The sequence below is a fragment of the Pseudonaja textilis genome, chromosome 1 (genome assembly GCF_049901715.1).
Source record: "Pseudonaja textilis isolate UNSWEBS1 chromosome 1, rPseTex1.2, whole genome shotgun sequence".
Lineage (NCBI taxonomy): Eukaryota > Metazoa > Chordata > Lepidosauria > Squamata > Elapidae > Pseudonaja > Pseudonaja textilis.
Window position 1 is genome coordinate 83,737,612 of NC_141990.1, and position 22,486 is coordinate 83,760,097.

The window sequence follows — 22,486 nt, forward strand, 5'->3', positions numbered from 1 at the left end:
CCAACAATTAAACACATTACCAACATCCAACACCTTTAAGTTACTGAGGTTGAGAAACAATGTTCTTGTTTATGCCCGTGCGCTGTTTTTTTTTTTTTTTTTTTTGCAACGGCTTGGAATTAATTTTTTCACGATGCTTGTCTAATTTGTCCTCCTGGATTTTTCCACAGCCTCCCATTCAAGTTATTAAACATACTTCTGGCTTTCTCGAGATCGGCCAAACCTGCAGCTTATTTTAGCACATTTCAGCCCGTAAAAAAGGCACAGTCGCACACGGAACAAGCGGCTTCTTCCCGGAGATGCCTCCGCCTTTTAGCTCGCGGGGAAACGAACCGGCGTTAACGTGCAAACCTTCTACCGCAGCACCAACCGAGAGAAACCGCTGCTACAGCAACTCGCCCTCCCCAGTTCCCACCCACCTTCATCCCCCTTTCCAGTCCTCCCAGAAATTAAAGCGACATTCTGCTGGACGGACTGTCTCTCTCGCGCGCGCGCACGAAACAGGACGCTATGGCGTCACTTCTCCGGCGCCCGCGCGCCAGCTGGTGAGTGCGGGGCCTGCCTGGGCCCTTGCTGCCTGTCGGTTGGCCTCTACCTGCTGGCTTTGGTTTCGCGTGGGGAGGGGTGGGGGTGGGAGTGGGAGAAAGGGGCGTTCGTTGGTACGCCGCCTCCTCCTCCTCCCCCTGCTGCTGCTGCGGTGGCCCGTTCGGAGGCGGTTGGTGGATTACGGCGAGCTCAGGCGCGGTTTCCTGAAGGGACATCCAAAGCGGAGAGCGCCTTTCGCGCAAGCTACTTGATCCGTCAGGTACGTTGGGCCGAGGAGCATCTCTCGGCGGGCTTCGTTTCGCTCTTCCACCCTCCAGCAGCGGCCCCGAAGCATTGTATTTCCATCCCCCATGCCCCGCCGCCGTCCTCTGTTGTCTTCGCAGCTCCCGGCGGTCCTTCCCTGCCCGCCTGCCTCAGTGTCTGCGGAAAAGGGGAGATAACCTCTGGCCTTCTCCGTTTGTGTACACCCGGCATTCGTGCAGGGAAAGGACAGCCGCCTCTGTTTCGCGGGGCCCTGTGAAGTTGACTTGAGATAAGCGGGTTGGATTCTCGCCCGTCCCTCTGGATGTGATGCAAACATCTACTTATAATCGGAACTTAAAACAGAGCTCGTTACTTGAAGAACTTTTTTTTTAATTCGCTTGATCTTACGTTGTGATCAATTATTTTTTTAATTTTTTTTATTTGATTTGCCAATCGCTTACAAGATAACAGGTAGAGGTAAAAAGTGGGTATGTGTAGTTTGGGTTTAACATAATTATGAATACATGAAATGGATACGAATAAGAAAAAGAAAAAAAAGAAACAATAGAACAAGGATGGTAGGCACGTTGGTGCTCTTATGCACGCCCCCTACAGACCTCTTAGGAAAGGGGTGAAGTCAATAGTAGACAGTCTAAGGTTAAAGTTTTGGGGGTTTGGAGAAAAAACCACAGAGTCAGAGTATTCCAGACATTGACCACTCTGTTGCTGAAGTCGTATTTTCTGCAGTCAAGTTTGGTGCAGTTTATCTTGAGTTTGTATCTATTGTGTGTTCTTGTATTGTTATGGTTGAAGCTGAAGTATTCATTGGCTTCAATTTAATTGTGGGCTTGTGATAAACAAGCAAGTGCTTTTTGTTACTACAGTTGCACAAGGGCGTGGGGCAAAGCAGCAGACTTCAAGGAAAGGTAGGTAGATGTGGAGCCGAGGATTGCAGCAGGCAGATTCATCTTAATTTGAACTTGGAAGTTATGAAAATAAAGGCCAAAGGTGCAGTGGCTGGAATTTTACAACATTACAGAAGTTGCCTCATCAGCGTCATCCAGGTCGTGGTTATCCGGAAAGTGCTTTTTCAAGAGGCAACTGGACTTTCCGGCTTTTCTTTGAAGACCTTTCACTTCTTATCCAAGAAGCTTCTTCAGCTCTGTCTGGATGGTGGGGAATGGAAGGATTTATACTCCTTACAGACAGCTGGACATTTGCATTCTTTTAGTGAAAAAATAATGCATCCTGTTGCTTTCACTAAAAGAATGCAAATGTCCTATTGAAGAAGCTTATTTGATGAGAAGAGAAATGTCTTCAAGGAAAAGCCAGAAAGTCCAGTTGCCTCTTGAAAAAGCACCTTTGCCTCTTCAGCCTAAGAAAAGACAAAACAGAATGAAGGACTTTCAAGATTGCGGATGCAAAGCAGACATGGTAGCCAATTGTTTGAGGCTATATTGCGGTTTCTCAACAGCATGCCTTAAAAAAATGTGGAGCAAGTGACTGGTTGTCTAACGAGTGGTATCCAATTGAACCTATAAATAAATAAGATTACAAGTTTCAAAGACAGATTGAAATTTGGAGTGAAAATATGACAAAAAGTTTTAAAAGTTAGCAAGGATTGGAGGCTCTAGCAATACACATTTATATATTCCGTAATTGTTCCCTCATCTTTAGGAAGAAACTTCTTAATTTTATAAATGATATTACACAAATGACTAAGAAAATATAAGAATTGGAAAACTAAGAAACTACCATGCTGCGATCCCTTAAACATGGCTCCTTAAACATTTAGTCTCAAAAAATATCACATGATAATTATGTCTGAAAGTGACAAAATTTAGTGTTTTTTGATCCAGTAAAGGCAAAGACAGAAAAATTGTCTAGATTTTGGTATTATTTCAAATTCTTGGCTACATTTTCTTACTACTTCAAATACTGACATACACACACACACACACACAAATTTAATGATCATATTGCTAGAATTGGTTATGGAGTTTAAATTTTGGCTGGAAAACATAAATGCCAATAAGCACATGTAATCCATCCAAAAGATTTTTAATGTATTGCCTTTGAAAATCTACTTCCATGTTTTCTGAAGCAGTTACCTAGAGACCATAAAATATATTCATTCTGATGTACTTCTGAAAGTAAGATAGCAAAGTAAGACCTACTTTGAACACAATTTTTCTGAATTCTCTGAAAAGACTAGCTTTTTCACAGATGGGAAGTTCTGATGCTGAACCCCAAAATGAACAAGACTGGAGGGGGCCAAGGTTTATTGCTAGAAGGTATATCTAAAATAAATCTTTCGCCAATGTTCCAGATTCTTATTAAATCAAAATATAATGCTCCATTCAAGAACCTAAGTTCACTGATATTTATCTGTGTTACAGCATTTAGCAATAGTGAAATATCAAAATGAGTCGCCGTCGGAAGAATGCTCCTCCCATGAGGATGAATGAAGAGAAAAAGAAGCAACTCTGCTGGAATATGCATGATGACCAGAAAAATGACATGATAGATGTAGATGTCATGGATGAAGACCATACTGTTGCTGGTACAAGTTCATCTTCTGCTGTGCATATTGTGATAAATGATGATAGTGAGGATGAAGATTTGACTCACAGAGAAAAGAACCCCAAATCCCCAAATTTCTCAACAGTTGTAGATGAAACAGAAGATTCTTGTCATCCATTGCCATCTATAGCCATACAGCTAAACATTTTGATACTTCCTTATCAGCCTGATCCTCCCTGGAAAACTTTGCTTGGAGAATTTACACTTCAGCTTCTTCCTGAACAACATTTAAGTGACAATATTCAGAAAAAAGGGCTGACTTTGATGACAGCTGAGTTTAGTGATCATCTGCATCTTCTTGTCCATACAAATGATATTATAAAGGTGGACAAAGGGGAAGAATCATTACAGAGTACTTATGAACTAGATATTTTAGTTGAATCATCTTTAAATAATAAAATTATGGAAAATTTAATGTGGCTGCAGAAGAAAAAAATAATTATACTGTATCAAAGATCTGGAGATACTCGTTCTGTAAAGGTAGTCAATTTATATAATTAATAGAACATATCTACTGCTGAATATACTTGAAATTAACTATGTGTAGAAAGGTGCCTGAATAGAATATTGTAACTGATGTCTTTTATCTATACATGGAAAATATGATAGCATCAAAGAGAGGAATTTTTCCTTCAATTCAATTTATTCTATATGCAAAATAGATTTTTCTAGATTTTATTTTTTTGCAGGGCTTATTAACTAGCATCTCTGAATAAAATGTTAATTATGCTACCTAAAGTAATGAAAAGTTTTGCCCCAGCATATCTTAAGAGTATAGTTTTCATATGTTTCAATTTTTCTGTTGGGATGTGCAAATAAAACTCCTCCCTGAGAAAGTTTAAAGCTGCTGTTCAGATAGTTCTGCAACTTATTATCCAGACTATAACTTGCCTATTTCTTTAAACCTGAGGAATTCTTTACCTGTAAATTGGATTTTAACTGGAATCTCTACTAAATAAATTAAATAATTTGTGTTTATGTATAGCATGAAATAACCAAAGGTAAATCTCAAATATAAACTAATTAAAAAGGAAATGCTTTTGATATAGCTATATTGTTATAAACAATTCTTTTACCAAATCATTAACATTTTTAATTTAGCAAATTTTATTATGGGGGTATTTTTTTTTAAAAAAAGTTATAAACTGAACAAACTGAATTTTATCCATAAATCAGTTATTGGCTCTTCTAATGTTTTCTGTAATTTCAGTTTAACTCCCTCAATCCCACTACTTCATTTCACTGATTCTGTGAAACAACTTGTTTATTTTTTCTGCTCTGCTGGTTTAAATAGCACCTATAGAGTTTATTATGTCATGGAAAAGGAAATGCAAGTAATTGATTATATTATTAATTACATTATGGTCCAGTGTTTTATGAATACATACCAATAACTGTTTGGTTATTTAGTTATGAATCTGCTTCTCTAAATGTATTTATTTAGCCTTTAGTTATCTTCATCCAGGATTCTCAAGACCAGGGCTGTCAAACTCCTGGCCTATGGGCCAGATGCGTCATGTGGGCTATGCCCATGCCCAGAGTAGAGAAGGGGGAAAAAATCCCAATACATCACGTGACGTCACTGTGATGCCACAAGTTTGACACCCCTGCTCAAGATCATTTGCCTTGTTAATAGAATATGCCCAGCTTTCTTTTCCCTTGTAGCTAATAATTGGAGTATAGTTCCTTGCGAATCACAAATAGTAGTTATGATTTCAATTTTTAGGAAAATATTAAAATATATTATAACTAATAAATGAGAATATTTGTAGCTCAGGGTTGACATGATGGGTCCTTGGTGTTCTCTGAGCTTGCTTGTTTTCTTGCAGATGTTTCATTACCCAAACTATGTAACATCAGCAGTGCTAAGTAAGGAGTGCAGTTTGCTCTCGGCTTTATATTCTGCTTGCCTACCAGTGTTGGTGGGAGTGGTCTTAGAGATTCTTTGCTTAGTTCAAGAAACTGCCAAAGAAGCAAACAGCAAACAGCCCAAAGAATCTGTAAGACTACCCCCACCAACACTGACAGGTAAGCCACTAGAATATAACCCAACAGCAAACTGCATTGTTGATGTTACCTAGTTTGGGTAATGAAACTTCTGTAAGAAAACAAAACAGCTCAGAGAGCACCAAGAATCCCTCATATCATTATAACTTGACCTGTTAAATTATTTTCACTATTTTTAATGAACCGTTGTCTAACCTGATATCCCTTTCATTATGAAATATGTTAGTCCTCATATTCCAACCAGTCTTGATTAATCGTTTTAAGAATTGGTACTGTATATTTGAGGAAAATTAGATTGGGAAAGGCAGTTTTAATATTCTCACTATGCTTTCATTTGTTGTTATTTTTATTCTTCTTTGCTTATTTCCTAATTACATTAAATTACTTTTCCACATTTTATTGTATATGCTACAGTTTGTCTAAACTTTTCTGTCAACATTTAATTCACAGGTTGGAATATATCTTCTTGAACTTGGCATAAGTAAGTTAGAATTCCTTAGTGATGGTGGGGGAAGAATAAGAAAGGCCAATCAACTCCTTCAGAAACTGATGGAAAAATTTTATCACTTTGTAATTCCAGGTAATCATATTTTTCAGACCAGATCCTTAAAAATGTGTTTATGAATGACATCACTTAATTGTGAATTCTGGCAGAATCTGTGCCATAGTTTGCCATTTTCTCTATGTTATGTTAGGTTTTGGCCATTTACTTCATTTTAAGAATGGCAGCCTTTGGTCAATTCTTCAATATAAATTTAGCATGTTGGTTGCTAGAAAAGATGCTTGCCTTTCTGCCCCCAAAATCAGTACGCAGTTAGGGTAAGATTTGCAGCATTATTACTGGTATAAAATACTGAGAAAAAGGAAATGAGTGAGGAAGTACTTTGTAGATACTCCATTCCTCTTAGCTAGTCTAGTACTACCACTTATGGCACATAAGAAATTAAAGACACTGAACTAGATATATTTGGAGTAGTGAGAATATTGTTACAGATAATTTGGAATGTTATCATTAGTTTGGATGTATTGTGGAAGTGTGTAGTATATGGTTTTATGGAATTTTGCATGATTCTTTTCTAATTGTTCTCTCCATCCCCCTTTTTTAACAATGTGAATTGCTCATAATCATTTGGGAGTCAGGTAGTCTTCCAAATCTAACTAAATCCCATTCAACAACCAACCTTCAACTCTATATTCAAACAAAGATTCTCTGATTTAAGCCTATTCACTTTATTGTACACTTTTTAAAAACAAGTACAAGTTCAATATATTAACTTTCTCAGTGGACAGCAGAAGAGCAAGAATCTGGTCTGCACCTTCTACCCACCAAAAAGCCATATTACCACTTTTCCAACTTTTCCCCCCCCATCTCATTAACATTTCAGTCAAAATGCTGTCAAATGCATTCCCAGACACACTTAGTTCTCTTGACTTAGTTTTAGGATTTGTGGGGAAAACAGGTAAAATTTTAGGTCATGTTTATAGAGAAATATTGAAAATTCAATATTCAAATGGGTTCACAAACTGAAACGCCACCATATATTTCTTGTAGCCAATTCACAACATTATTGTTTCATCAGACATTTGTGTATACATTTGTATTTTAGGTGTTGTTTTCTTATCCCTCTTTGAAAGCTTGGAAGCATTGTTGCACTAAATTATTATGTTTTTAATACTCAGATACATTTTTTTAAACTTTTTATTTTTTATGTACTTTAAAAGTATTCATAATGTTACTAATAGTCAATAGCATTGCACATTTTTAGACATTCTGGAAGAAGATGAGGAATCTGATAGAGATATAGAACGGCAAAATATTGAAGAGCTGTATGACTATGTGAGGCATGTACACCAAAAAGAGTTACATTTTTTAAAGGAAAATGTACAACATTCTGCATTGATTCCTGTTCTCAGGCCATATCAAAGTGAGGCTGTAAATTGGATGCTGCAACGTGAAAATTTTAGAAACATACCTACCAATGGTAAGTATCTCAAAATAGTAACATGAGTACATATATATTGAACATGTTAATAGTAGAATACATGATCATGTACTATGAGGAGCTTGCTAGGTCCTTCTTTTGGCTAATGTTGCTTAACATCTTTAAAATCTATAGAACTATTAGGAAATACAGTGATCAGTTTGCATAGTACATCAGCAGAAAGGTCAACGTATAAACTGTTGTGTATCAGATAAATAGTCCTTAAACATTGCAGCAATAGTGACATTCTAATCTATAATTTGTTTCTTAAAAAAATGACCCTCCCCCCTCACTAAACCCTCTATTTAAGAATAGCCACTCAGAGAGATCCCAAATAGTTTCAGAAACAGACATTGTAAGAAGAGATTGTATGGAATGCTTTTATATTGTGGGGAGGGACTGCAGTTAGTCAGCACAAAGTTGCAAGTTGCGGTCATGTGACATTGTGTGTAACATCCAATGGTGAATCACTTGATGATCACAGCAGGAATTGATGTCAGTATGGTTTCACTTTACAACATTTTGCTTAGCCATTGAGTTGCTGGTCCAATTTTAGTCAGTAATTGATGACTACCTGTATTTTTATATCAAGTACTAATTTAGTTAAAATGGTTCCATATAATGAGGTTCCATGTAAGTTCTTCCTCAGAACTTCAATTTGTACTTTAAGGAGATGTGAAATTCAATTAATCTTATTGTCTTGTTCTTTTCTTTCATCAGATAATGCTCTCCACTACTTATGGAGAGAATTTATTACTCTAGATGGGTTGAAGCTATACTATAATCCTTTTACTGGCTGGTAAGAATGGATTGATTTAATATTATGTTCAAAAGCAGAATGTTGAAACAATTGAGTGTAGCTGATGATGTATTCAGAATTCTAAATATTTAATTCAATAGGTCGGTTGAATTCATAACAAAAATCCATTTTTTTTATTTTCAGTATAATCCGTGATCGACCTGTTGCTGGGCCTCGGTGGCCTGGAGGAATATTAGCAGATGAGATGGGCCTTGGAAAAACAGTAGAAGTCTTGGCTCTTATTTTGTCACACACTCGTAAGGATGTCAGACAGGATGCTCTGATGTTACCAGAGGTGAGAAATCTGCATTGTGGGTGGATAAAAACTATTCCAATAATCAAATCCTATTCAGTTCATTGCTTGTAATTGGAACTTATGTTTGGAATATGTAAGCAATTATTTCTCCTAAATCTGTTGCCTTTGAAGTTTATAAAACAATTTTCTGTGACCCTTTTATTTTTCTTTTATAATTTGTGTTAAGAGAAAAGATTCAGTTGTGAATGTAATATGCTAGAAAAACTGGAATGAAGTAGAAAATCATATCATAACATAATTCTACAGGATTAATAACATTGTTTTCCATTTCCAATTCATCTATCCTCTTAAGAGCACTACACAGTCTGGTTGCATGTTCATTTCTTTTTAGTCTACTTCAAACATTGATACTTTACTACCCACTGAGCTTTTCACTGTCTACCACAGTGTTTGGTCATCTTTTCTGTTTTTGTTCCTGGAACACCATACAATGTGACACACTGGCCCAGGCATTTAAAATATTCTGCAGTATCTCTCAAAATTCTGGCGATCTAAAAATTGCTTTGTTTATGGGCTTTAGCATTTATTCTGGAGTTTGTCAGTTCCTGAATTAGAAACATATTTGTTCATAAATTCAGCAGGCATAATTGTTTATAACATTATTTACATAATGGAATCCAAATATGGTTTTCATTCTCTTTTATGCATTTTCTACTCTGTTTTGTGACCTGTTCGTTAAGCAGTTAATGAACCATATAAATATCCATCTGGTTGTTTCAGGATCACATTCCAATCTAAGTCTTGAATGCTAAAAGTATTAATTTAATTGATTAATTACTAGTAATTATTACTAGTAATTATTTAATAGGACATTTTGGGGATGGTTTCATTGGTAGCATATTGGAAACCTCACTTTTCTTTTCTTTTTTTAAACAAGTTTTATTGATTTTACAAACAAACAAACAAGACAAAACATCATTAAACATTAAAAACATAAAACCTCTTTCCATTGTAGATCCTTACAAGGCAGGTAACATATTGCTTTATATCACGTACTTATAATTTATCCCATTTCCATATAAACACGTAAATTCCCTTTACCAAATTCCACATTATTTCTCTTTAATCATTATTCAATCATATTTCCTTTCTGATTTATCTACTATCCAGTCATCAACTTTATATTTCCCTCTGGCTTGTTTATAATTATTCTCATCTAGTCTTCTTCCGAGATTTTATTATTTAATTCTTAATTAAACACACACACATAAAACACAGACATAAAAACATAAAACGTTCTTCTAGAAAGTAACTTGGCCCCAGATTACCTCTTTTTGTATGGACTCAGTTGTATTCACGCTCTTCTTATATACCATTACCCATCTTATTTACCATTCTATATCTATTATATAACTCCTCTCCACTTTTGCCTCATCTCAATTCTGTTTTATATATTTAATCTTGCTTTTTTTAAAAAAAAATATTTTTATATCTTTTGTCCATTTCTCCATTTACATCTGTCTCATTTCCAATTTAAGAAAGAATAGTTTCCCCTGGAATCACTAATCGGAGTATGATGCCTATCTATCATTCCCCTAAATTAAAATTTAAAATAACACCTAAATCCCAATCAGATTCTGCTTAGTACATTCTACTATTTCAAAAACCAATACTACAATAATAAATCCATAACAATCAACACATTAATCCATTAAACTCTATATTCAAACTAATATTTTAAACATTCCCTTTAGTATTTTATTAAAACTTATTATTCATTATTAAACCTTTTAAAGTTATACCTTGATATTTTAGCCTTTTATTGGATCTTAAAAAGTTCTAGTTATCTACTTATAATACAAATACCACTATTACAATACTCATGTGTACTTTGCAGAATCCCCCGCTTTTTTTAAAAAAAAGCCCATATATTACCCATTATCCCTGAAAAAAATTTCCTTATCTCCATCTTGTCTTATATCTTTGTAACTTTTTCCCCCCTTTTCCCTTTCCTTCTTAGCCCGCCTAAACTTTTTACCCCCTCCTCTCAAAACCTCTGCCTTCTTGATTTCCCCTTTCTGCATTCCTCTTTCCTTTTGCTTTCTAGCATTCTGTTGTTTTTGCATCTTCTTTTTCTCTTTCATAAACATTTTTTTATTTCTTAAGTCCTTCCTTTTCGCTCCTCTCTTTCTCCTTTCTTTCTTAGTCACACCGTTTAGTTCATTAAAAATGGCTTCTTCTTCCTCGGCTTCTTGCAGCTGTTGTTTAATTTGCTGGCACATGACAAGCGCCATATCTAGAAAACAAAGGGCTTCTCCCATAACATCTTTGCCTTCTTTCTTTGTTTTTAGATATTGTTTTTTTAGTTCATCAAGAGATAGAGCCATTTTAAACTGTTTCTTCTTCTCTTTCTATATCCTCTTCTTAAACCAATCAGTTATTTCCAAGCTTAAAACAGTTCCCAAAAGTCCCAAAGTCCCACAGTCATCAAACAGTCCAGGCAGAGTAGAAACTTCTTCTTTTTACAGTTTCTCTTCTAGGGGTGAAGTCAAATTAGGGAAAGAAAAAACGTCCAATCTATGCTTTAAGTCTTTCTTATAATTAATTTCTATTCTCTTTATCTTCAAGGCATCTCCTCCAGCAAAGTCTTAGAATAAAAATTTGTTTTCCCAAGCCTCTCCCTTCCCACTTATAACAAAGGAGTTTAGGTTTTACCTTCTACCAAAAGGCTGGTTTCCCTTGTCCATTTGTTAATTCCATAAGGGAGGGAGAGTAACTTCCCCTTTTCGTCACTTTTCTTCGCAGCTGAAAACATCAATCGGGAACATTATAGCTTCCAAGTCATTACTTTCCCAGGTGTTAAATATATCCTTAAGGTCCCAGTTCGACCAAGAAAAAACTTTCTTAAAAAAAAAAAAGAAAACTCCTTCTCCCTCCTGCACATTCTTTATCCAATTGCCGGCTTCTTTATGGTGGCCATAAAAAGACCACCGCTGCACCGTCTTGAGAGAAGGGGGTTATTGCCGGCTGGGGGGTGGGTTTGCGATGCCCCTCACCCCCGTCCGGATCCCCCCTATCTTCAGCTGCCCCAACAGGGCAGCCTTAGCCTCCAAATCCGTCAGAGAAGGCGAATCCCTGCTGTCACCAAAGCCGACAACCGGAAGTGTCCGGAAACCTCACTTTTCTGTATAACAAGTGAGAGAAGGCATACTAGTTTTATGAAGAAATTTGTTCAAAATCAGTCTGCTCTACATCATTATGCTATTACATAACTCTGGTGTAGCTATATTGTAATAATTTGTCTGATTCTTTTTATATTGAAAATATAAAGCAATAATAATATTTCTTTACCCTTGGAGAAAATCTAATCCCAACTAAAACTTTTTAAATTATTTTGTTAAAAAAATCATGTTAACTAGAATATGATAATCCTATTATAAAAATTTTCCTGTGTTCTTGTATTATTCACAACACAGTTCAATTAGAAAGTGTTGCAAAATGGTTAACAATCTGCAGAATTTGAAGCTTGCTAATTTGATCAATTTGTAGATATAACTTTACCAGTAGCCATTGGCTATGAAGAGAAGAGAAAGGATGGGTTCCTGGGAAATACAGGGCAGAACTTTTTGTATGGGGTAACTTTGTATATGTATACAGTATTTGCCATGTAGCTCTCTTCTAGAGTGTCCGTGGTGTATCTTATACATGTATAAAATGACTGACAAGCTTTTTCACATAAGCACAGTATGCTTTTTCACAGGCTTCTTATTTATGTTTCAGTTGAAACAGAATCTCTTGAATAAACAAGGCCCACCTGTATATTTAAATTGGTGAAAAGATTAATATTTCTAAGTATTGCTTTTAGCAATAATGCTTAATTTTTACAATTTCCTTTTCCAGTCTTAACTCTACAGTGTTAATAAGTTGTTATTGATCGACATTGAATTTTTAAAACAATGTTTAAGTTTTCACCTAAATTCTTACATGCTTTGATAAAACTAGTGAACCAATAATTAAATGTACATTTTATTTTTGCCATGCCTAGCATTTATTAATTATTAGGTAGACCGTGACATAATGATGTTAAAATTATATTTCAGGGTTTTTTAGTAAACTTCTTTGTTCCACCACAACCTGCTGAAGGAAGTAAAAATAAAAACATAATGAAAATGCAATTTAAATTGAAGGAAAAAGTCCAGTATCCAAGTAAGTATTTTTCAGCAGGTACCATTTGCATAACCAGCAGTAAAAAAAAATGGCTCTCTAGAGAAAAAAAAAAGTTAATGCTGAAGTTTCTTCATAGTATATACGTACATACATACATACATACATACATACTATATAGAGTTCAATTCAAGGTGTTGATTTTCAACTTTAAAACTCTACATGGTCTGGGGCAGGTTATTTGACAGGTCAATTTTTCCCCAGTTACATCTACCTGACCTACCAGAGCAGGAAGGCAGGGTATGTTACTGGTCTCTTCTCTTAAGGAGATCTATCAAATTGGACCAGAAAGAAGGGCCTTCTTTATAAAGGCTTCCTCCCTGTGGAACATCATTCCTGTGGAAATAAGATTGGCTCCCATCTTGAAAATATGGTTTTGCCAGTGGGCCACGGAATCCCAGGAGCCCATCAAATGGCTGATTTGATTGTTGTGGCCAGGATATGGAGGGTTGTTGGGTTTTGTATTTGGGCTTTATTTCTGTAAGACACCTGGAATAACCAGAAGTGAGTTGGGCTGCCATATGTGTTTTCTTAATAAATAATAAATATTCACTTTTTTTTTTTACTTATTTAAGATACTGATGATGCTGTCTCTCACAGTATGTTTGAAATAAACACAATTGTAAAAGTTTTAGTATTCATAATTATTAAAAACTAGAACTATCAAATTCCTAATAAAATGATGTTTTATTTCCCCCAAGCAGTTATTTACTTAAAAATTAATAAAACATGCATTTTCTCAGATTTCTTATAGCTCTATGGGGGAAAAACCTGTCCAATATGTTTAATGTGAAATTACTTTCTATTATTTAAATTAATGAACTTTCAAGACAGTACTCACTTGCTTGAATTTTTGACAGTTCGTATTTTTTCCAGTCTTTCCTAGAAGATTTTCCTAATACATAGGTGGTTCTTGTAAGCCCTTGTATGTGATTCATTTACAACCACATGCAGAGGAATTCAACTCTAAAATCAGTAACAATCTCAAATAATGAGAGTCAATTTGGGATTTCTCAGTAAAAACGAAACACATTATCAGAAGCATATGTTAGAATATATATTGATATACCAGTTAAAGTTTGGGTGAGAAAACCTGTTCAAAGGTCCTAAAGTTACATAAGTAAATTATGTTAACTGTTGTATATTGTTGGAAAACCCGTGGCTTCACATCAGATTAAATACTTAGTTTATCCTGAAGAATTTTTCCCCTGAAGATTTTTTTTCCCTCTTACACAGAAACTAAGGCACATAGCAAGTTATTAAGTATGTAATGCTTTCTATATAACTTGGCTACATGTGATAATTGAAGAGTTATGATTGGAAAATAAAAGCACTGTAGTTTAGCAAGAAATTAAGAATTTAAAGTGTTCAGCAGAAAATACTACCTCTGCCAACTAGTAACAAAAAATTAAGCCAGAGCTTATAAATGTTACAATAAAATCTTAAAATTTCTTTGCAATCTCTCTTCACAGTTTTGATCAAAAATATTCATTCTTTATATAGGTTTGCGAGTAATGCTTTTAACAGCTATAAAAGAAATGAAAGTGAAGAAGGGAGCATCCATTGTTGCAATTTTTAAGTACGTCCAGTCCATATATAAATACGATGTTCAGAGGAACCGTCGGATTCTTAAAAGAACTCTGGAAAAATTAATTGCAGAGAAGGTAGTGGAGCAAGTCAAAGGCCATGGTCTTGCTGGCTCTTTCAAGTTGGGCAGAAACTACAAGGAACAGTTGTTTTGTAACAGGTCCAAAAAACAGGTGAGCTTGAAGAAAAAGAATAATTTAGGATTATTTAAATACATGTCCATTGCTATAATGAAGCTTTGGGGGGGGACACAAAAAATAAAAGATAGGCTACCAGACCCATTGAATAGGAATTACAGAATTCCTATGGAAACAGGTCATTTATTTAAAATTAACCTTACACATAGTTGTATCATCATATCATTTTAAAATACAGTGCAAAGATTTATACAAAAGATCTTTGTATGAACAGTTGTATGTATGAAGCCTTCTACTAGTGCAGAAACCCAGTCTTATTCCATGTAAGTATTCAAGATGTTCTTGCAGATATAAGGCAAAGGGTTACATGATGAATGTTTATGAGTGGGCCCCTTTGATATGTCTTTGACTTGTATGTTCAATTTAAGAACTTAACACTTAAAAAGAAAATCTTTTTAGAAACTCTTTTGTGGACTTCCCATTCCCATTCATGATTTTTTTAAAATAGTAATGAAGTTTGTACTAAAGTATGTTCTTAATTGTCCCTAATCTTTAAGTACTTTGACAGAATTGTGCACAATTTTGGCAAAACAGAGTATAGATCTTAGTTATTATAAGTTAATATTACAAAGTAAAAGATTATATATCAAATATAATATGAGTAGGTTTTTTAATGAATCATAAGAGAATTGCACTGGACTTTTAATTAACAAGAATATTGAAATGTGGGAGGAAAGGAACTTATACATCAACACTTGTATGCTTTTAAAAAATCAGTTTGGGGATTGCCAAGCATACTCAATACAGTGAAGTATATATTCTAAACAGATATCCCCACTTGGTATTGTATAAAGGTTAAGAGATAGTGGCTCACACATGTAATACAAGCCCTCTCCAGATGTGCTTTTCAGGTGTGTTGGGGGCTTCCAGAATTTCTTTCTGGTGAGAATTATATGAATTATACTCAGAACACATCTAGAGGGTTCAGGTTGAGGAATACAGCATGCAGAGTTGATGTTTCCAGCTGTTTCTTTCTCTAACTTCAGAGAATTAGGAATTAGTATGATGAGAATTAAATTTAGTTTCTTTTATATTTACAGAAAAAGCAAACTTCAAATAGATCTCAGAAGAAAAATTTGCCAGACCGTAACACTGAAATCGTAAAATTGAATGATAAGGATGCATGTTCTACAAATGCTCTAAAGTTACCTCAGGTGATAGATATTACAGCAGAAGATCATGATTACTGTGCAACAAATAAAGATACTAGTGAATCAAATCTAGATTCTAAGCGTTGTAAAACTAAACATTCTCAGTGTAGATCAGCTGACAATATGCTTAGATCCAAAGATGAGATATGCTGTAGTGTTGCTGTTCCTAAAAATATGGATGAAACTGAAGAGGTGCAGGATGCCTTAGAAGAACAGTCTTCAGTCTGTCAAGAACACACAAGCATCTTTAAACACCACCCTGGTTCTGTGTTTCCATTCAACACTTCTGATTATCGCTTTGAATGCATCTGTGGTGAGCTTGGCTTGGTTGACTACAAAGCTCGGGTACAGTGCCTGAACTGTCACCTGTGGCAACATGCTGAATGTGTGAATTATAAAGAAGAAAATCTTAAGATCAAGCCCTTTTACTGCCCCCACTGCCTTGTAGCTATGAAACCAGTTCCTACAGGAGCAACTCTCATCATTTCTCCAAGTTCAATCTGCCACCAGTGGGTTGATGAAATTAATAGGCATGTGAGATCATCGTCCCTTCGTGTGCTGGTAAGAAACATTCTTTACAAAAACAGTAGTACAGTAAGAGTTTGAAGAATGTGATGGATCTCTGAACAGGAAGGAGAAGGAAATATATTTTCTTGTGGGTATTATTTTGTTTAGCACAGATGGAAATACATGCCTTTATAGAGGCTGGTGGAAAATACAAGGTTTTTCAACTTATCTGTACCTGCATGATAGCAATAGTAATAGCACTTAGACTTATATACTGCTTTATAGTGCTTTACAGCCCTCTCTAAGCAGTTTACAGAGTCAGCATAATGCCCCCAACAATTTGGGTCCTCATTTTACCCACCTCGGAAGGATGGAAGGCTGAGTCAACCTTGAGCCTGGTGAGATTTGATCTGCCAAATTTCAGGCAGCTGGCTGTAGCAGAAGTAGCTTGCAGTATTGCACTCTAACCACTGTGCCACCAAGGCTCATTATTGCTATCATTTACAAAAACAGTTCATTGTAACCTGGATAAAATATTTTTGTTCAATTTGATGCTAACAAACTTCAGAAATTACAGTAGAAAATCAGCCACAAATTGATGTATTTCTGTATTAAAGGGATTAAGTCTAATTGTGTACTTCCTCATGTGCATGCAGACAACTCAAGACAACTTTGAAATGCTATGTGAGTGTTACAATGGATACTATTCCTCTAAGCTCAAAGAGATGTATTTTTCTCACCAGCACATTTTATCACATGCTCCTTTTACAAAAGTACTTCAGCCATGTTTTATTTCACTCTACTAAACTATTAAGCTGTCACCATAACTTTACTTTTTTTATTTTAATTTTCCTTGGGCATCTAATAAATCATTATAGTTAATCATTTTCCTTAAATCTAATCTATTTGGGTGTATCATGGCCTCCATGGTTGACAACCAACCTGGTATTTTCATATAATATTTCTTCTTAATTTTTCTCCATGTTTGTAATGATGAATCTCTTATTAAATGCCTATTAAAATAGACATGTGTTTTACCTTTTTTCTCCCACAAATATGCGTGACAACCTTCCTGGAGGTCATGACCTTCTATTGTTAGTATTCTTTTATCTCTTAATTTGACCTAGTCCGTGACCCAATTTAATATTGCTGCTTGGTAATATAATTCCCACGCTGGTAGCCCAAAACCACCTCTGCTTTTACTATCCTGCATCAATTTTAGTTTAATGCGTGGTTTCTTACCCAGCCAGACGAATTTCATTGTTATATTGTTTAGTTCATTGAAAAATGGTTTTCCTAATTTATCGGGATCATCTGGAAAAGATACATCAGTTTTGGTAAAATACTCATTTCCAACACTGCAACTCTGCCTAATATTGATAATTAGAGTGGAAAAAAAATAAAATACTTGGAAATATGGTTATCTGCTAGGTGCTCATCAATAAAAGAAGATTACCAAATTAACCAAACAAATTAGGAGAGAACTTTAATTTTTTTAATGAGCAAGGAAATGCTTAACTTTACGATAGACAACCACTTTTTACTATGTGAACTCTCTAACTGGCAGCATTTGCTTTGTCTTGTATTTTTGGGCAAAATCCATACAGGTTTATCAAGGAGTGAAGAAGCATGGCTTTTTGCAACCTCACATCTTAGCAGAGCAGGATGTAGTGATCACTACGTATGATGTCCTCCGGTGTGAGCTGAATTATGTCGACATTCCACATAGCAATAGTGAAGATGGGCGCCGTTTCAGAAACCAGAAACGTTATATGGCCATTCCTAGTCCCTTGGTAGCTGTGGAGTGGTGGAGAATTTGCCTAGATGAGGCACAGATGGTAGAATGCACCACGGCAAAGGTGAGGCAATCCCTTGGGAATTTCTGTTCCTGTTTAACCATTGGAGATGTAAATGTGTCCTTGAACTTTATCCTTCAGAAGTGAGTAAATTACGAGTTTCCCCTAAAGGTAATTTGCTTCTAAATATTTTCCCTGATGGAGGTTTGATAGGATATGAAGCATATCCATTTTTAAAATAATAACTTTACATAATGTATTCTGACAGTTTAAAGAAGTAGGTCATGATGTCTGTTACATAGCTTCATGGCTTAAAGCAAGAGATTGATTTAATGCTATCTCAAGAGGCACAAGATACGCCCTTTGGGTTTAGAAGATGTAAAACTGTTAGCATTGACTTTGAAAATGCCCATTTTAGCAGCTGGTAGAAGATATTGCTAAAAAATTATCTTAAAAGATTTCTATTATATTTTACAATGTCCACTCCTAAATAATTCAGGGAACCTTATAGAAATATAAACATTTATTATTTATTAAATTTATGGGGTGGCACATTGGGTCAGCAGTTAAGATGCTGAGCTTGTCAGTTGGAAAACCATCAGCCCAGGTTTGAGATCCGAGCACCACACAATGGGGTTAATTCCCATCCTTGCTCCAGCTCTGTCAACATAGCAGTTCAAAAGCATGCAAATGTGAGTAGATAAATAGTTATTACTTTGGTGGGAAGATAACCACTCAGTAATATCATACTGGCCACATGAACATGGAAATGTTTTTGGACAGTGCTGGCTCAATGACCTTGAAATGGAGATTAGCACCGCCCCCTATAGTTGGCAATGACTAGCAGAGTAAAATCCGCGGGGACTCTACCTTTTTTTAAAATTAAGTTTATATGCTGCCCATCTCACTATCAAAGCAACTCTGGACTTTAAACTTAAAACTCCACAGCTGCATAAAAAGCCTCTGAAACTGTTTAGATCCTCATTCAGTTGGGATAAATTTAGACCATGTATGGCAGATGGATAGGTGTTAAAAAGGCAAAGCAGGGGAACAATTTGGTAAAGATGGAATTTATGGGAAATATGATCAGAATAAGGCAGGTTTGCTGTAAGTGAAGGAGCTCAGTTGTAATGGTCTAGAACAATGATTAGCCGACCTTGGAATTTGGGGACCTGAGGGCACATTATACCATGGCACCAGGAAATCCCACTTAAAATCCATTCTCAACCATGAATATTAATGGGAGACTTTGGGCCAGCCACGTTTTCAGCATAATTATGTAACTTGTGTTGAGAAATGTGCAGAAGTTTGTGTATGTGCCATGTATGCTATTTGAGTACCTGAAAGACGGATGGGATAGAATTCTTATCGATGAATCTTAAAAAAGACTTCTGTGATGTATTTATCAATACATAAGAATATATATATATATATATATTTGTTTTCTTAAGTTTTCGCAGGTACTTGTATGGTATTCAGCTTTGTTTGGGTATTTTCCCACATCATTATAGTTGTGCTTTTAAAGTTGTAGTTTTGGCAGAATCTCATCTGCCATCATCAGGCTTCTGTATTGTGTTCGTCTGTGAGTCAGACTTTCACAGCCGTTTCAGTTTTAAATTTGGGGCTAGCCTACTGCTGTGCCAGAATGGTTTTTTCTTCATCCTGATTGGTTGGGAGTCTTGGTCTGTGTTTATTGGTCTTGGAATTTTCTCTGTTCTGCTTGATTGGTGTTTCAAGACAAAATCAAGACAAAAAAAGCCACAAAACAGACAGAAGATATTCGAAACATAGAAACGTTGCTACAACTTTAAGAGCACAACTATAATAACGTGGGAAAATACCCGAACAAAGCTGAATACCATACATGTAAGTACCCGCAAAAACTATATATATACACACACACTTAAGCTTCAGTTATGAGCACAGTTTTTGTTCATCTATTTATACACAAACAATCATATAAAGCTTATGAATAAATAAAACATTAAAAAAGAAATTGTTAAAATTCTGCCACCATTAAGAAGCTATCCTGAATAAAATTGTTTTTCATAAGCTTGTGAAATCAAGTAACATGGTGATCTGGTACAATGATCAGTGTTAAAGTGTTCTGTAGTATTGGGGCTACAATAGAGAAAACCTGTCCCACACTATGAGAGAAGTCAAGGCCTGGAGTAGGCCCTCTCTAGTTGTCTTGGCAGGATGGGGAGAATTAATTTTCAGAAGACAGTTTCTAATATAGTCTGAAATTATGTTATAAATGTTTAGAGCACTTTGAATTGGCTCTGAAAGATTGCTGAAAACCAATTGAGAAATTGGTAGTTGACTAAGAAATAAGTGTTAAATTAGCAAGTTTTACTTACCAGCAGCCTGACAGCTGCATTCTGAGCAAAGTGTGCTTTCTAGATCAATCCCATATCCAAAATTCTTCCCCCAAGCAATCATAGTTTCTTTAACTTGTTTTTCTTCTAGTTTAATTTCTAATAAATTCTCCATACAATTTTTTAATCACCTTTTCATCAGTACCTATCAAAATCTTATCTAAATCAGTCAGTTTATCATAGAAACCTTCTGTTTTAGAATCTTTATCATACCTTGAATGTATTTGCGCATATGAAAACCAATTCATCTTTATACCTTGTTCCTCTAGTTTTTGTATAGATTTAAGTTCATCCTTTTCATTCAATATTTCACCATATCTAACTGTTTGTTCCTTTTTGTATATTATAGGATAAGAAAATGCTTCAATAGTCAATAGCCAGACTGGAATTTTCAAAAACATTGTCTTTTAATCTTCTCCCAGTTTAACCACAGAGATTCCCATATATAATGTAAATCTAGATTGATCTAGAGAAATGGCAAAAATTGTGGTCTCAAAATTATAAAATGACAATGTCAACAGCATATAAAGAAAATTTGTATAAGATGTTTTACAGGTGGCATTTCCCCCCGAACAAGAATAGCAAGAATGTTCAAAAATAAATCTGAAAAATGTTGGAAATGTCATCAGACACCTGACTCATATTACCATATGTGGTGGACTTGTGCGGACGCTAAAAAATACTGGACTAAAATCCACACGTGGTTGGAAAAAATGACAAAAAAACATATAGATTTGAAACCAGAGATATTTTTATTGGAAATTTTACCTGAAATATATAGTAAAGATTTGAAATACCTGATTGTAAATGTATTAACAGAGGCTAGGATTGTATTTGCTAAAAACTGGGAAAATGAGAAAATACCATCACAGGAGCAAGGTGGGCTTTCCAGAGAGCTATATGATGATCGTATGTCTCAATTTTGTCAGCTTCCTACTCTTAATATTGCATCAGTCTAAACTGGACAAGGGCTCCACTAGATATTGCCTTGATCTTACAGTGCTGTTTGCTGCCTAGCTCTTGGATTTAATATTGCTGCTACATGTCATGATCCTGCCTTATCTTTTCTATCATCTCGTATAGGCTGCAGAAATGGCACTCCGTTTGAGTGGAATCAATCGTTGGTGTGTGAGTGGTACACCTGTACAGCGAGGACTCGAAGGTGAATGATCATCATAACATTGTCTTTTAAGTTGTTATCTATCAGTGATCAATGACTTATACTTTAAAAATCAACATTACTAGATTAATTGCTGGTGGATTATGTAGACTATAAAATGATGGGCTACTCATTTTAATTTTTCAAAAAAGTCTAGTCTCGGTAACTATACCATCAATCCTTCATCCTCAAAAGAAGACAATCTTAAACAGGTTTAACTTTTCAGATGATGAGCTAAAGTAGAATATATATATTCTCTCTCTCTCTCTCCCTCCCTTCCTCTCCCCCCATCTCTATATATAACATTTTAAATACATTTTGAAAGATCATTTTAAATACATTTTGAAAGATTGCCCCCTGCATTCGGTAAACTTTACTTTGTCTTTGCAACAGATTTGTATGGATTAATACTTTTCCTTGGTGCTGATCCTTACTGGGTCAAATATTGGTGGGATCAGCTTCTATATCGACCATACTGCAGGAAAAATACACAGCCTCTGTACAATTTTGTAGCCAAGATAATGTGGAGGTCAGCAAAGAAGGACGTGATTGATCAAGTAAACATTTCAGTTCTAATAACATGTTTTTAGATATCATTTTGTACCTGAACTTTAGTTGTTTATTATTTTTTCATTTTGTTAGATTCAGATTCCTCCTCAGACAGAAGATACACATTGGCTTCATTTTTCTCCTGTGGAGAGGCATTTTTATCATCGCCAACATGAGGTGTGCTGCCAGGATGCGTTGGTAAAACTCAGGAAGATTTTGGATTGGTCTCTCAAACTTAGTAGCTTGGATAGGAGGACAGTGACTTCCATTTTGTACCCTTTGCTGCGTCTGAGACAGGCCTGTTGTCACCCACAAGCTGTTCGTGGAGAATTCTTGCCTCTACAGAAAAGGTTAATTTTACTTCTCAAAATGGATTTAGATTCTTATTATTAATATGGAATGTTCAGTCCCTGAAGTTCTATTTACATTATAGTGCTCAAAAGTACTTACTGATCTTCATAAAAGATGGGTTTTTATTCTATCTTCACACTGTAGGTGAATTATTATTACCAGTAGCTGCCA

General features: G+C 35.4%; 1 protein-coding gene across 1 annotated transcript in view; it reads left to right on the top strand.

Annotated features, from left to right (window-relative positions):
* Window positions 1–502: 502 nt before the first annotated feature.
* The window catches only part of SHPRH (SNF2 histone linker PHD RING helicase), a 55,195-nt gene continuing 33,211 nt past the window's right edge, over window positions 503–22,486 (top strand). The window contains exons 1-13 of the mRNA XM_026705628.2: window positions 503–805; window positions 3,189–3,852; window positions 5,830–5,959; window positions 7,146–7,361; window positions 8,082–8,160; window positions 8,305–8,455; window positions 12,517–12,622; window positions 14,144–14,400; window positions 15,465–16,136; window positions 17,690–17,941; window positions 21,340–21,418; window positions 21,809–21,972; window positions 22,058–22,314. Coding sequence (XP_026561413.2) covers window positions 3,214–3,852; window positions 5,830–5,959; window positions 7,146–7,361; window positions 8,082–8,160; window positions 8,305–8,455; window positions 12,517–12,622; window positions 14,144–14,400; window positions 15,465–16,136; window positions 17,690–17,941; window positions 21,340–21,418; window positions 21,809–21,972; window positions 22,058–22,314 — 3,002 coding nt within the window. The 5' untranslated portion in view covers window positions 503–805; window positions 3,189–3,213. The remainder of the gene's footprint in view (window positions 806–3,188; window positions 3,853–5,829; window positions 5,960–7,145; window positions 7,362–8,081; window positions 8,161–8,304; window positions 8,456–12,516; window positions 12,623–14,143; window positions 14,401–15,464; window positions 16,137–17,689; window positions 17,942–21,339; window positions 21,419–21,808; window positions 21,973–22,057; window positions 22,315–22,486) is intronic.